This window comes from Macaca thibetana, chromosome 4, assembly GCF_024542745.1.
Source record: "Macaca thibetana thibetana isolate TM-01 chromosome 4, ASM2454274v1, whole genome shotgun sequence".
Classification (NCBI taxonomy): Eukaryota; Metazoa; Chordata; class Mammalia; order Primates; family Cercopithecidae; genus Macaca; species Macaca thibetana.
This window is the reverse complement of record NC_065581.1, coordinates 159,643,681-159,657,693: the sequence shown is the minus strand read 5'-3', so window position 1 is coordinate 159,657,693 and position 14,013 is coordinate 159,643,681. Positions and strand designations below refer to the sequence as shown.

Sequence of the window (14,013 nt, the reverse complement as noted above, 5' to 3'; positions counted from 1 at the left end):
GGTCTGAGGAACCAAAAAATTGGTGCAACTCCAAATGAAAGTAATAAATTCATTCTCTTCTATAACTATTTCACTTCTTATCTTAATTCTACTAATTATCATAACTATTGCCAAAATTTATAAAAATATTTCTTACCCTTGCTATTTAAGAACTTCTATCTCCTATCTTTTGTAACTATCCTCATTTCATCTTTTTTATTTCACCCCCTGCTTTTGGAGGGTTGAGGGGAAGAAAGAAGAGAAAACATGTCACTAGAGAAACACAATACAATCTTGAGGAAGTTGTAAATGCCCATTTGAAGTTTGTGGTCAGTTATTTAAGAGAAAGCCATCGTGCCATTGTGTTCAGCTGCAGGGGTGCACGCCCAGGGAAGGTGAAGGTGACGTTTTCCAGACCTGGGATTTTGCCTTCAGATAAAAAGGACCATGGAGATCTGTGTTTTCCAGGCAATGCTTCTGGTGGTGGATGACAGAAGCTGTCAGACCAGGAAGGAAGGTGGGCTTGGAGAGGCCCATGCTGGAGAGGAAATGTGGGGCCATTTAATTAGAAGTCTTGATGAAGTTGAAGAGTTTAAACAATGTTCATACCTTAGCAAGAGATTTAGAAAGATAAGAGATGATCATTGGAAAGAGACATATTTGGAATTAGGATTTCAGAGGTGGTACAATTTCTCAGGATGACAGGGCCTGGATCCTGAGAATAGAAGGATGAAAAAAAGGTCAGCAGGATGAGAAGGTAAAACAGAAAGAATAGATTGATGGTGGCTTATTCATAAAGGAGTGCAAGTCCCCAGAATAATGACAAGAATTGGAGGAAAGGTGAGAACAGCCTGAAGCTGCAGCCTCTCAAGAATGAGGGGCTGCATCCAGGAGATCAGGGGGCAGCAGTGAGGAGGTGAGGGTGAAGCATGGGTCTCAAAGGAGTGGTGGGTTTTGCAAGGGAGAGGAACCCAAGCATTTAGGGGTGTCATTAAGGAGCCAGGGGACAACCAGCTTCACCTCTGGCCTTGAAGGATATGAACATGAAATGAAAAGCAGTCTTCACTTGAAAAGGTTGCAAAGGAGACGGATCAGTTTCAGTTAAGTCAGTGTGGACAGGGAAACCTTTCAAAAGGCTGATTATACAGGGGAGTTAGTTTATCATGAACAGGAATTTCAGGGGACACAGAAAAAGGGCTTAGGAGAGAGGGAAGCATGGAAATTGGCTGATACTAGGAAACGTATGGACCCATGTGGGACTGAGAGTTTGGGTGATAAGAATGATGGGCAGCTTGAGCCTCTGAACTGATGATGTGGGGCATGAGGGATGCATTGTGATGATCTTTGGAGGGACGTAGGTGGACATCCAGAGCACCTGGCTGTTCTCACCTGTGCTCAGGCGTGCCTTGGCATTAAGGCAGCTTCTCGGTCTTCACCCCAAAAGGCCTCCTCAGTGTTAGGGGCTTGTCCATTTTAGATAGTTATAAATATGAAGCCATCTAATACAATCCAGATGATTTTTAAAAATATTTTGGGTCATCCAAGTTCTAATTGGGTCATTAAATGCTCAGTGGAGCTAACCCATTTCACTGCCCCACCCGTAGCCTTACACAAAACTTCCAGACAAATGACGTGTCACCCTTCCCTCAGAATCACCTAGAAACCATCGCAGTTGCTTCAGGACTGGACAAAGAGCTTCTAGAGGATGAGCAGAAGGAAGAGAGGGGAAAATAATGAATTCAGGGAAAGGAAAAACCCAGGGAGCCAGGAAGGAGGATGGTGGCAGTGACTCGTGCCCCAGCTCCTTTCAAGGAAGACAGAGGCAAAGCTCTTTATCCGAGGGACAAGGCTCTTGGATTTGCAGATTTAGGTGCTACCTAAAGCTGTTTCTCTGGGACAAGAGCAAAGAGTGAAATAATTTACAGCCACAGATAACCCTGCTTTCTGCAGTGGACTCCATCAGGACAGGGCGCTTTGCCACCCTGTTTCCATAGTCTACAGGAGTCTCTGAAGTCACATCAACTGTAGGAACTCTTGTGAGGAAAACAGCGTTTGTAGTCCTTCCCTTCCAGTGGGTGCTGCTCCGTGTCACACATGGAGAGGGGACAAGGAAGCCAGTTGGTTTGGATCTCTTTTCCAGAAGATTCCCCAACCACTAGAAGATAAGATGCTTTTTGGCATTGGATTACCTGAAATACCTGAAAAAAAATCATAAATTGTACTTCCAGATATGGTCTGTTGCTTGTTTTTTTGTTTGTTTGTTTTTTTTTTTTAATTTTTTTAGGTCTTGTTTAATGTTGCCTCTTTGCATTTGATTTCAGCCATCTTGATAGTTTTTTCTATGCAATTAACAAGGTCCAGCCCTTTCTTGAGCCAGTTCACTTCATCAGTATCTGACAGGTGTCCAGGGATGAAGAAAACATTATTAGCAACAGAATAGAGAAGAAAAACAGCAGTGCCATGGGGGCCACCACTTAGACTGTCACAGATGCTCTCAAACTAATTACCTGCAAATGAAAAAAAAAAAAAAAGAAGATGAAGATTACTGACAATCTAAGGAGTGCTTCTTTTTTGAAAAAAATTTCTAATGCATATAGAAAACAGGACATTGTCCACGTAGCAAGGAGAAATGGCTAAATCATAAGCTGATGTTCCTCTATGATGATGTTATAGTTTTTTTCATCCAAAGAGGAAACTATTTTTCATTAGTTTCTAAAAGATGACAGAGGAATGGTTAACTGAATTTTATTTTATTTTTCTTGAGAAATTCTCTCTCTGTTAGTCCAAGCTAGAGTGCAGTGGTGTGATCACAGCTCATGAAGCCTTGAAATTCTGGGTGCAAATGATTCTCTCACCTCAGCCTCCTGAGTAGCTGGGACTACAGGTACATGCCACCATGCCCAGGTAATTTTTTTTTTTAATTTTTTGTAGAAATGGGATCTTGCTATGTTGCCTAGGCTGGCCTCAAACTCCTGGTCTCAAACAATCCTCCCACCTCAGCCTCCCAAAATGCTGAGATTACAGGCATAAGTCACTGCACCTGACTGAATTTTTTTCAGTAAAAGGGAATAAGAGACAGAGGCAGCCGGGTATTGTGGAAAGCGTGGTCTTGAAAGTTTCAGCCTTAGTTCTAATGCAGCACTGTGGGTTTCCTGCCTGTGTGAATGTCAGCAAAAGATGGCACTTCTTTGTGGCGTCCAGGGCCACATCCATCACTTCACAGAGTGGACAGAGAATTTACCGAGCAGCAAAGTGTCGGTGCTGTGGTTTGGTACACAGCAGTAGCTCAGTGAACAGAAGCCTGATCAGGACCCCTCTGCTCTAGGAGGGATTGAGGGAAAAGCCCGTGGAGGGAGTCCCGGAAGTGCTTTTGGCTGAGATGTAACAAAAGCTAGAATTTATGGAGTGGTGTGGGGAAGCAAAGGAGACCCGAGAGCTGTACCTGAGTGCCCCCAAAAGGATACTCTGGGAAACACCATGACAGCACAAAATCAACCTCCTTAGCTTGGAGGACCTCAAAGGGGGCCACACAGCTCCCGGATGGCTGGCAAGCATTGACTCATTTTGACAGAACATTTGCCATTTCTCTCAGGCTTGAGTTTTACCTAGGATCCCTGTACTTCACATTTCTTGCAGATTTTAAAATTAGATTTTCTTTTCCTATGAAAACATGCAAATTAAGCATCCTAGTGAAGCAGCCTGTCCCCTCCTACAAAGGAGAGGCCTTTTGGATGGTGTTTCGAGGGTGAGGGATGTTTACACTTGGTTCCCCCATAACCACACTTCTCAGGTGACCACCCATGTGCCTTTAATGTACTTAACATGCAGCCAACAGTCAGCAAGAAAGGGGAAGTTCACTGGCCCCTCTGGGGCTTGAACTTGCAACCATTCCTTCATTATAGAACACTTTTCTACCCAAATGCAGGTCTCTTAACTGCCTGCAGACCAACAAAATACAATATCTATTTCATTATACTCTCCCATGACCCATGATTGAAATTCCTAAAACATGAGTTTATTGAAACTTCTATGAATTTTATGCTTTAAAATGAATAGTTTTGTTCTTAATAGAATCCATGAGCATACACATAAAGACTGAATAATTTCCTCCCCAAAGAAATAAAATAGAAAGTATAGCAGTGAGTCAAGATTCTACCTACATAACGCATGTTAATGAAATGTATTTTTTGCTATAATCTGATAAAATACAGGAGAAAAACATTTATTGTTTTCCTTGAGTTCAGAGTAGTATTCTTTGTGAATATTTATATTTATTTTCAAATATTTTCACAACTATTATACAATCAATTCAAAATTATTTTAGTTGTCTGTGGATTATTCACTTTATGAAATCATATCTAGAATTTTGCAAACTATTTTTAATAATAACTTAAAACTGTCAATATAGTTTGACATGTAAATATTAGCGTATCTGCACACACACAGACGCTCACTGTGCATTCCATAGACAAAACATGCATGAGTGATTTTTTAGATAATTTCCACTCTTGAGCTCAGTTGAGGATGGACTCTATATAAACCCAGTTCACATTATAAATTAATCACATTCCTCCAAGTTAGGCTGTTTATAAAATGCGATTCTATATTGATAAGTTAAAAAGCCCTTGGAACTAATACAAGAATATCAAGGGAACAGTGTTTATTCCTTTCCACCACTTGGGGTAGATTTATTAGTTCCTTTACCATTATCACACATATTTTATACTGAGGTACAGTATTCTGTATTACTTAGTGCTAGTTTGTCACGACTCTCCATTAATGTACTTTCAACCTCGTCCCAGTAAATGGTTAAAAGAATCTATGGAAACTATAGATTGTATCTTGAAGGTAACTAAGTAAGGATCTTAGCTAATGATATATAAATACATAACTAAATTATTTCCTTAGTATATTAAGCTTTCTACAAATACTAGCACATTCTTTTTTCTAGGTCAGTGTTTTCTTATAAATGTCACAATGTTAATTTTGAAAACTAATACTTTCAGTAGGCATATTTCAGGTATGTTGTGTACTTTTTCATCAACAGAAATTCCCAGGCACATATGTTAAAATATTTGTCTTCCTTTGAAAAAGGAATTATATGCTCAAATGCTCTTGAGTTTATCATAAACAGAATAAATACAATAATTTTTAATAAATTCCCTAGCTAATGAATGGAAAGGGGGACATAATTTTTAAAATTCCATCAACATTTGAGACCACTATGAATGTAGTCAACAAGAATTTCTAAATTGTTATTGGACTTTCTCCATAGATTAACTTCTTCCTAGATAAAAACTATTGTCATAATAATAAAATTACCTAACTAAATTAAATAGACTAGGTGATTTGTTGTCAAATGAGAAAATGGTCAATTACTTAAGAGCAACTAATTTAAAATAATTATGTAGGTAACATAATCTTGAGTTACTGTTATTAATTTCCATTGCTATTGATTATCTTATTAGAATTCTTTAATTAATTGTCACTAAATGGAGTTAGATTTTATTAATTTATAATTATTTACTGTCTACAAACTATTGACAAGATACTATGCCAAACTCAGGGCGTGTGGATGCACAAAAGCATAGAAGAATGAGTGCAAAAGTCTGTAATAAGGGTTTAAAGGGCTTGGAGCACTTTAGGTCTCATGCAGTCACCAGATTTACCCCGCCAAAGACCCCTCTCAGGACAAAGCCCCACACTGAGGAGAAATTTGCTCAGAATAGAAAAGAAAAAAAGGAAAGAAAAAGTCTAGTTAAAAATGGGATAACAGAGTTGTAAGATTGCAGAAAGGAAGCCCCCATATTTTTGAACACTGCCCAAAACACCAGAAGAGAAAAGTCCACAGCTTTTCTGAATTCTACGTCTTTGTAAAATTGCAGGAGAACTAATTTCATGTAAAACTGAGCAACAGCAGAGGAACAAGGTAAAACTCTAACAGAAAAGAAGCAAGGTTCAGTCCCATACAAGGTTATTAAAATGATGCAGTGAATGAAGAACAAAATAGCATCCTTATGAACAGTGGAAGAATGCCCCAAATCAGAGGAAAGCAGAAATAACCTTTTCAAGATGAACCAAGTTATTAGGAAATTACATAAATACATATAATAGATATTGTCTTAAAAGAAATAGAAAATGAAAAATGAAGAAAATTCTAAAAAACACAAATAAGAAAATTAAAAAGGGATTTGAGATAAGCTGTTAGAATTAGAAGTGAAGTAAAGAAGATCCAATATATGTATACTGGGAATGACATAAGAAAAACATCAAAGCAACAGAGCAAAGTGAATACTAAAAACTAAACTCAGTACAACTTTCCTGACACAGTATGCTTGTGAAAATTGATGCAAAAATGACCAGCACCAAGATATATTCTAATAAAATTCCTGGATTCTAAAGAAATGAAAAAAATTCCTTGGGCATCTAGGCAAAAGAGGGCAATTAATTTACAAAGGGGAAAAAAAAACAGTGTTTTCAGGCTTATCCATAATACTTTGTGCCAGAAGAACATGAAGTAAGAGATTTCAGATACTCAAGGGGGAAATATATATACAAGTCGGGATTGTATATTCCTTATATGTACAATGTAAGAACCTGTAATTCCATATATTTCTTCTATGTGTAATATAAAGATTTTTTTATTCAGCCAAACTCATTATCAAGAATAAAAGCCCTAAATAAACTGTTACTATGGAAGAACTCAGTGAATATATTTCCCAGGAACTCTTCCTGAGGAATTTACTAGAGAACAAGATTCAAGCAATCAAAATTACTGGGGAAACATCAACCATCAACATAAGGACTGATGGTTGTGCCTGCATGCGTGTGTGTGTGTGTGTGTGTGTGTGTGTGTGTGTGTGTAGAAGATAACATGAAGGCTAAGAGAAAGAGAGCATAGCTTGAAATGGCCACATATGTTAGCAGAGTGGATACATTACAATTATTTTAAAAATTTTGTGGGAGAATGAGTAGAGCATGTGAAAACATATTTGAAGTTTTTAGAAATCGTGGGCACAGTGATGGTTTTGTTATTCTGAAATTGTGTAATGTGAGAAAAAGCAAATGAGCAATTATGGAATATTGTAATTATGTCATCTTCTGTGTTCTTGAGAACCAGTGTGGAAGAAAGGGAGAAACAGATGTAAAATAGAAAATGTTAAGTAAAAACCTTGTAGTTCTGAAATACCTCTCCTTCAAAGTAAGAACTGAGAGGACTTAGAAATAATGATTAACTTAGGACCACTAAACATACCTAGCACCCAGTTTATGGTCTTGAAATTTTTAAGAAGCAGTGCTTCTTTTAAAACCTGGCAATTCCTGGTCTGGGGCAGGAAATGTATAAGATGAACCTGAGTAATTTTCCATAGCAGATAGTGGAGAAGGTATTAAGTGGTGTCAGGTTCATGTTACGGAAAGTCAACTTGATAGGATTACCATTGGCCAGGGATGAGATAGTTGTGCTTCAAGAAAAAAAATCACTGCATTAGATTAAAACACAGTTAACACATAATATGTGTAAGTTTATGAGTTTATAAATGTTCATTGAAAAAGAAGAATCAAATATTTTAGCTTGCGTTTCCTGTTCAAACAATATCACCGGGTAACCAAAAGTAGAAGTATTCTAACTAATAAATGAAGGAATGTTTGAATTAAAATATCATTTTTCAATCCCAATAAATTAATCTAGTTACTGAATGTTAATGGCTGCTCAACTTTTTGAAAAGAGAGAAAGACATTATAATCTTCCTGATAGAAGTACAAAACACCATCTATGAAGTAATATTACAGAGAGAAAGAAGAAGGAAGAGGAGAAAGAGGAGGACAGAGGGATAGAGGGAGGGGGAAAAAGGAGGAAGGGAAGAGAGTGAAGTAGGAAGGAAAAAAGGAGGAAAAGAGAGGGGGTAGGCAGAGAGGAAAGAAGGAAGGAAAGAAGCTGAATTAAATGAAGCCTATAGACCAATTATCAATTCATAGGAAACAAATTATCAAGGTGCATTATAAACTGCAACACTGGATACAATCAGCAAAATGAAGACTGGGAAACTCTATAGTTCACCTGTCCTGCTTTCTGCTTTCTTCAACAAATAAATTGCAAGGAAAAAAGACAGTGGAGGGTGATGGACTAAACAACACATCTTTAAAACAGACAAAAGTAGTGTTAGAAATGAACCTTGAGTGATAAAGAAAAACAAGAAAGTTGATTATAACTTTGGGAGGCTGAGGTGGGCAGATCACGAGGTCAGGAGATTGAGACCATCCTGGCCAACATAGTGAAAACCTGTCTGTACCAAAAATACAAAAAATAGCCAGGTGTGGTGTCGGGTGCCTGTAGTCCCAGCTATCTGGAGGCTGGGGCAGGAGAATCGCTTGAACCCAAGAGACAGAGGTTGCAGTGACCCGAGATTGCACCACTGCACTCCAGCCTGGGTGACAGAGCAAGACTCCAACTCAAAAAAAAGAAAAGAAAACAAAACAGACAAACAAAAACCATGGTGTCTTTTAGGAAGGGGTGAAGGTGTTATGATGAGAATAGATACACGGAGGGCTTTAGGAGGCCCTGGTAAAGTTCTGTGTCTTGGCCTGGATAGTGTTTAAAAAGTTGGTCACTTTATAATGTATTAAGCTTATTCTATGTGATACTTACAATCAAAAGTGTGGGGTTGTTTGTTTTTTGTTTGTTTGTTTGTTTGTTTTTCAATGTGGAAGGATTTGGACAGGTCAAGACAAAAAAGTAGGTTGAGCAGTTCAGTGGTGCAGAGCTGAGGGAGAGGGGCTTGGCGGAAACTGAGATCATTCACAGTCATATGTGGAAGGTGAATAGAGCTGAGAGAGAGGGGCTTGGCGGAAACTGAGATCATTCACAGTCATATGTGGAAGGTGAATAGAGCTGAGAGAGAGGGGCTTGGCGGAAATGAGATCATTCACAGTCGTATGTGGAAGGTGAATAGAGCTGAGGGAGAGGGGCTTGGCGGAAACTGAGATCATTCACAGTCGTATGTGGAAGGTGAATAGAGCTGAGAGAGAGGGGCTTGGCGGAAACTGAGATCATTCACAGTCGTATGTGGAAGGTGAATAGAGCTGAGGGAGAGGGGCTTGGCGGATCACTGTGAGATCATTCACAGTCGTATGTGGAAGGTGAATACAGCTGAGAGAGAGGGGCTTGGCGGATCACTGTGACATCATTCACAGTCGTATGTGGAAGGTGAATAGAGCTGAGGGAGAGGGGCTTGGCGGATCACTGTGACATCATTCACAGTCGTATGTGGAAGGTGAATAGAGCTGAGGGAGAGGGGCTTGGCGGATCACCGTGACATCATTCACAGTCATATGCGGGAGGTGATTGAGAGATGTCCTGCTTCCTTTTACAATTCCAGCAAAACTCCAACCAAACTTAAACCCAGCATTCTTTCTACTTTGCCTTTGCAGCTCAGTGTGTGTGCAGAGAAACAGAAGACTCTGCTCATGAGTTTTCCTTTAAATTCATCATCTCTGACCTCAGGGGGCCTGGGTGCCGCCCAGCAGTGATACCAACTGCCTCCGCCCTCCCCTTCCTTCGTCACTCATACCTTTCTTCTTCCTCAAATCCCAGTACCCCCTCTGCCTGTCTGCACCTAGGCCTAAGCTCTCAGCCGGGCCTCCTTTACCTAAGGATGTCTGCCTTCCCTCTGAAGGCCAACCCTCCACACATCCTTTAGATTCCCCCCTCCAACCTACTCAAGGACAGAGCTCTTTCTCTGGCCTAAACTGTCCATCTGTGCTTCTCATCTCAGTCCTGCCTTCAGCATAGTATCATATCATTGTTTCTCCATTTTCAAAAATCCTTTACAACCCCAGAGTCCTATCCAATGGTCACCCCATCCCTGCTCCCTTTTTCAGGCAAACTCCTTTAAAAAAGTGTCCATTCTCACTTCTTTGAATTTCTCTCCTCCAAGTCTTTCTGGACTCCACTCCGAAGGCTTTTGGCTCCATGACTCCACTAAATGACTCTTGTCAAGACCGCAGTGGCAGCCACACACCCAACTCCAACCACAGCTCATCGTGGCAGCCTTCTTGAGATATGATCCCTTGGCTTTCAGGACACCTGAGTCCTCAGTTTTCACCTGCCTCATAGGCTGCTGCTCCTCAGTCTCCTTTGCTGGTGTTTTCTCACCTTCCCTGCAGAGGTTGGATAATCACATCTAACCTCATAACACGGTCAGAGTGTCATAGATCAAACCTAGTGTTGAGCTTTACGAATAATTTCAAGGATGCAGGTAATCCTGAGACTCAGGCAGGACCTGGGGGCATTCAGGTTGCCTCCTCAGGTCCTTCGTTGGCATTTGGGGCTGTGCTCTAGGCAAGGTTTATGTGTGAAGCCTCTAAGAAATCTATGCAGCCATCACTCACATGCAATCTCTCAATTACATAAACTGTCTCATCGTTCATTACTTGATGAAATATCGTCATTGTATCCTCTGATAATTGCACAGCTTATGACACTGTCTAGAGAGCCTTACCCCATAAATTCAGAGATTCTCATTCATTTGCCATCCAAACTCTTAGACCTCTTTTCTAGTAAATGTGCTGTATGTGTATGCCATTCACATGTTTACAAGGAGGCCAGGTCATCGTTTTCCTTCTTTCCTGGGGACAGAAGAATGAGAAAATGGATTAGAGGCTCATGCTAATGACTTCAAAATTTGTATTTAGGACCCATGCCTTTCCCCTAAACTACACTTATTTATTCAATTAGCTACTGGAAATTTTAACATTGCTGTGTAATAGCTTATCAAACTGAACATGAGCACAGTAGAAATAATGATTTCATGCCTCAACTCCCTACAAACACACACACACACATACATACACATACATACACACACATACACACACGCACACACACATACACACACGCACACACATACCCCTTTCTTCTTCCACAGTTGTCCCCACCCCCCACCTGCCTCCTGTCTTCTCAGGAAACAGGGAAATACACCACAGTCATATTTGACTCCTCTTTTTTTCTCACACCATCCATCCATCCTGACTGGATATTCTGCAATTTCTCCCTTTAATTTATACCCAGAATTCAAACGCTGATCCTACCTCCAGCACTACCTTCCCGGGTCGAGCCAGTGCCATCTCTTGCATAGATGTTGACATAAGCTCCTGCGGGCTTCTCTGCTTCCTGCCCACACTCTGGCCCTCCAGAGGGCATTCTGAACATAGCAGCCAGGTGGATGTCTTTAAAATACCAGTCAAATTACGTCATACCTCAGCTCAGACTTCTGCAGTGGTTCTGGTATCTTCCAGAATAACAGCCAGGGTTCTGAAAGCAGCTGTCAGGGAACTACACATTCTAGATCCTCCTGAACTCTCCAACTTCACCTTCTGTTTTTTCCCTCGTTGTTCACTCTGCCTCCACCCCACTGCCCACCTCGCTGTACCCTGAACAGCCAACCACATCAGCACACTGGGGCTCTGTCCCCTTACAGTGTTATCTGCTTGTCCCGAATGCTTATTCCCCCAGGAATCCATGTGACTTGCATTTCTAATCTTCAGACATTTGCTTAAAGGCACATGCTTTGTAAGGCACTCTCTAATCACCTCTTTAAGATTGAGTTCTCCACCTTCTTTGGAATCTTCCTCTTCCCTGTTGATTATTCTCTTCCTCACTTAGCACCATTGGAAACAGTAGACATTCTGACCTCTCAGTATTGACTGTTACAGTGCTGTGGATGAAGGTGGAGAAGTCTGTTAATTCACTGCTGTATCCCCAGCACCTCGGTAGAGCCTGGAATGTGGTAGGCTCTCAATAAATGTTGCATTATTTGATTAATATTTGAGCAAACCTATTTGACTTGATCTGAGTTTATATTACAAACAGATCAAAAATGTAGGGCTGCCACAAAGAAGACCTTGAAAATGGTCTGATGGGGTTTGGAATTTATTTGCAGGCTGAAGAAAGCATTAAAGGAAACTGAGCAAAACAGTAACAGAAAGAAATGATGTCAGGGACACAGGAAATCATGCTTTAAGAATAAGAGTAATGATAAAGGGAAAATGTGATTCTTTAACATCAGTCTTCTTCTAGCTCAATGATATTGTGTGGGCTGCCAACAATTATGAGGTGGAATGCGGGGCCGATTTTCAAAATAATTATACAACCTTGTTGAATTTCAAATAGAGGCATGAAAATATCTTGCTTTATAAGATTGATAGTGATGTATTATAAGTGTTCATCATTTAATACATAAGTATGTTCCTTCAAATGTATATGAAATAAGATTGTTGAAATATATGTTGGTAGAAGCAATCTTATAACATACAAAGCTTTGGGATATCTCTTTTCTGAAGACAAAAAAGCAAAGAGTAAATTCACTTATATGTCTTGCCAGTTGAGTCTGATAGACTTTTTCTCATTGAAGCATATTTGTCCTCCTCTATCAACCCCCGGCCCTCTCCCTCCCCCTAGACACACACACACACACACACACACACACACACACGCATTATTTTACTGAAACTGGTTAAGCAAGAAATCCCATACACTGTCAGCTCCTACCCTTTTGGCTGAAATAAACAGTCAGTTTGAAAGCTCACTCTGCTTTTTGGGTTTCGCAGTACAACCGATACCAGCAGTATGGTGCAGAGGAGTGTGTCCTGCAGATGGGGGGCGTGTTATGCCCCCGCCCTGGCTGTGGAGCGGGGCTGCTGCCGGAGTCTGACCAGAGGAAAGTCACCTGTGAAGGCGGCAACGGCCTGGGCTGTGGGGTGAGTACTGCCCGCACCCCTGGGGCGGTGTGTTCCTGTCCTTGTTTGCTTTTGCGCATGGGCTGGGATTACATTTTTATTTTATTCTCATTTTCCCTTTGGACTCAGACATCTTTGAACTTATGTATAAGAAAATAGATTTTAAATTCCTTTATAGGACTCCAGATTGGAAAATGTATGTATGTATTTTGGGGAAAAGAGTTGTATTAAGATTTTCTGTTTGGTTGCTTATGGAAGTATTTACTTTAAGATGCTGTGAACCACTTAGGCCAGACTTTTAAACTTTTCTCCCAGCACTCAACTGATCCAGAGCAAAAATGTATTCTTTCTTCAGAGTTGCCTTTAAGTAGACAGGAGTGAAGGAGAAAGAATTCTCCATCAGTGACGTCTTACTGACATTGTTTGCCTAAGTGGTTTCAAGAAATAAAATGAAGGTTAATGTGGAAAACTTGAAATGTTATTGTGTCATAAAAATCGTTTTAAATAGAGATGAACAAAACTAATGGTGTCTCTTATGGAAGCAGAATAAGAAACGTGAAAAATGTTTGTTCTAAGAGGTCAAACCATGTGACCTGGCTGGCTTTTCGAATGAATCTATGGCTGCAGGCTGATGGCTCAAGGGGGAAAGAAGCATAACTCAAACACAAAAAGGCTTACTAAATTATAGGTTAAAATGACAAATGGATAATAATCCTGATATTAAATTTCATGCAGCCTAGAAAAGTAAGAAAGTGTATGTGCGTATAAAAGTCTATTGAATTTTGATGGGAAACGTTTCTTTTAAAATTGCAACTTCATGAGGAGTTTTGTGCAAGAAGGAGCACAGATAGCAGAGGTATATTTGCCAGTCCTGATTTGGGGCTGAGCCCTGTAAGTCATCTAGAAATAAATTAGCATTCATTCCCCTTAGTAAAGCTTCCTGTATGTCATGCAGTGGGGCTCACAAAACCCTGGGTTGAACAATGGAGTAGAGGAAGTGGAAGTTGAAAAATAATGAGATGCCATGGTGCCTAAGTGGAAAGAAATACCTCTGGATTCATAATCGTGATTGCATTTGAATGAAAACTCAAGTGATATTTACTCTCCCTGGAGATGATGGAAATCAGGACACACTCTCCAGCCTTAGCCATCATCATGTGCTGAATTATCTGCACTGATTGTGTGTGGCCTCAGCAGGTTGCCTATCTCTGGGATCAGAATGCTAGCAAATGTTATCTTTTAAAATGAGGTTTTAACGAATTGTTTTTAACTACTGGCTAAATTGTGTGCTTCTGCCTG

At 40.2% G+C, this 14,013-nt stretch overlaps 1 protein-coding gene across 4 annotated transcripts in view; it reads left to right on the top strand.

Annotated features, from left to right (window-relative positions):
- PRKN (parkin RBR E3 ubiquitin protein ligase) overlaps positions 1-14,013 on the top strand; it is a 1,383,066-nt gene that overhangs the window by 1,166,478 nt on the left and 202,575 nt on the right. For all 4 annotated transcript variants that reach the window (XM_050789300.1, XM_050789297.1, XM_050789298.1 and 1 more), the window contains one exon: positions 12,586-12,735. In XM_050789300.1, the coding sequence (XP_050645257.1) occupies positions 12,586-12,735 (150 nt within the window). The remainder of the gene's footprint in view (positions 1-12,585; positions 12,736-14,013) is intronic.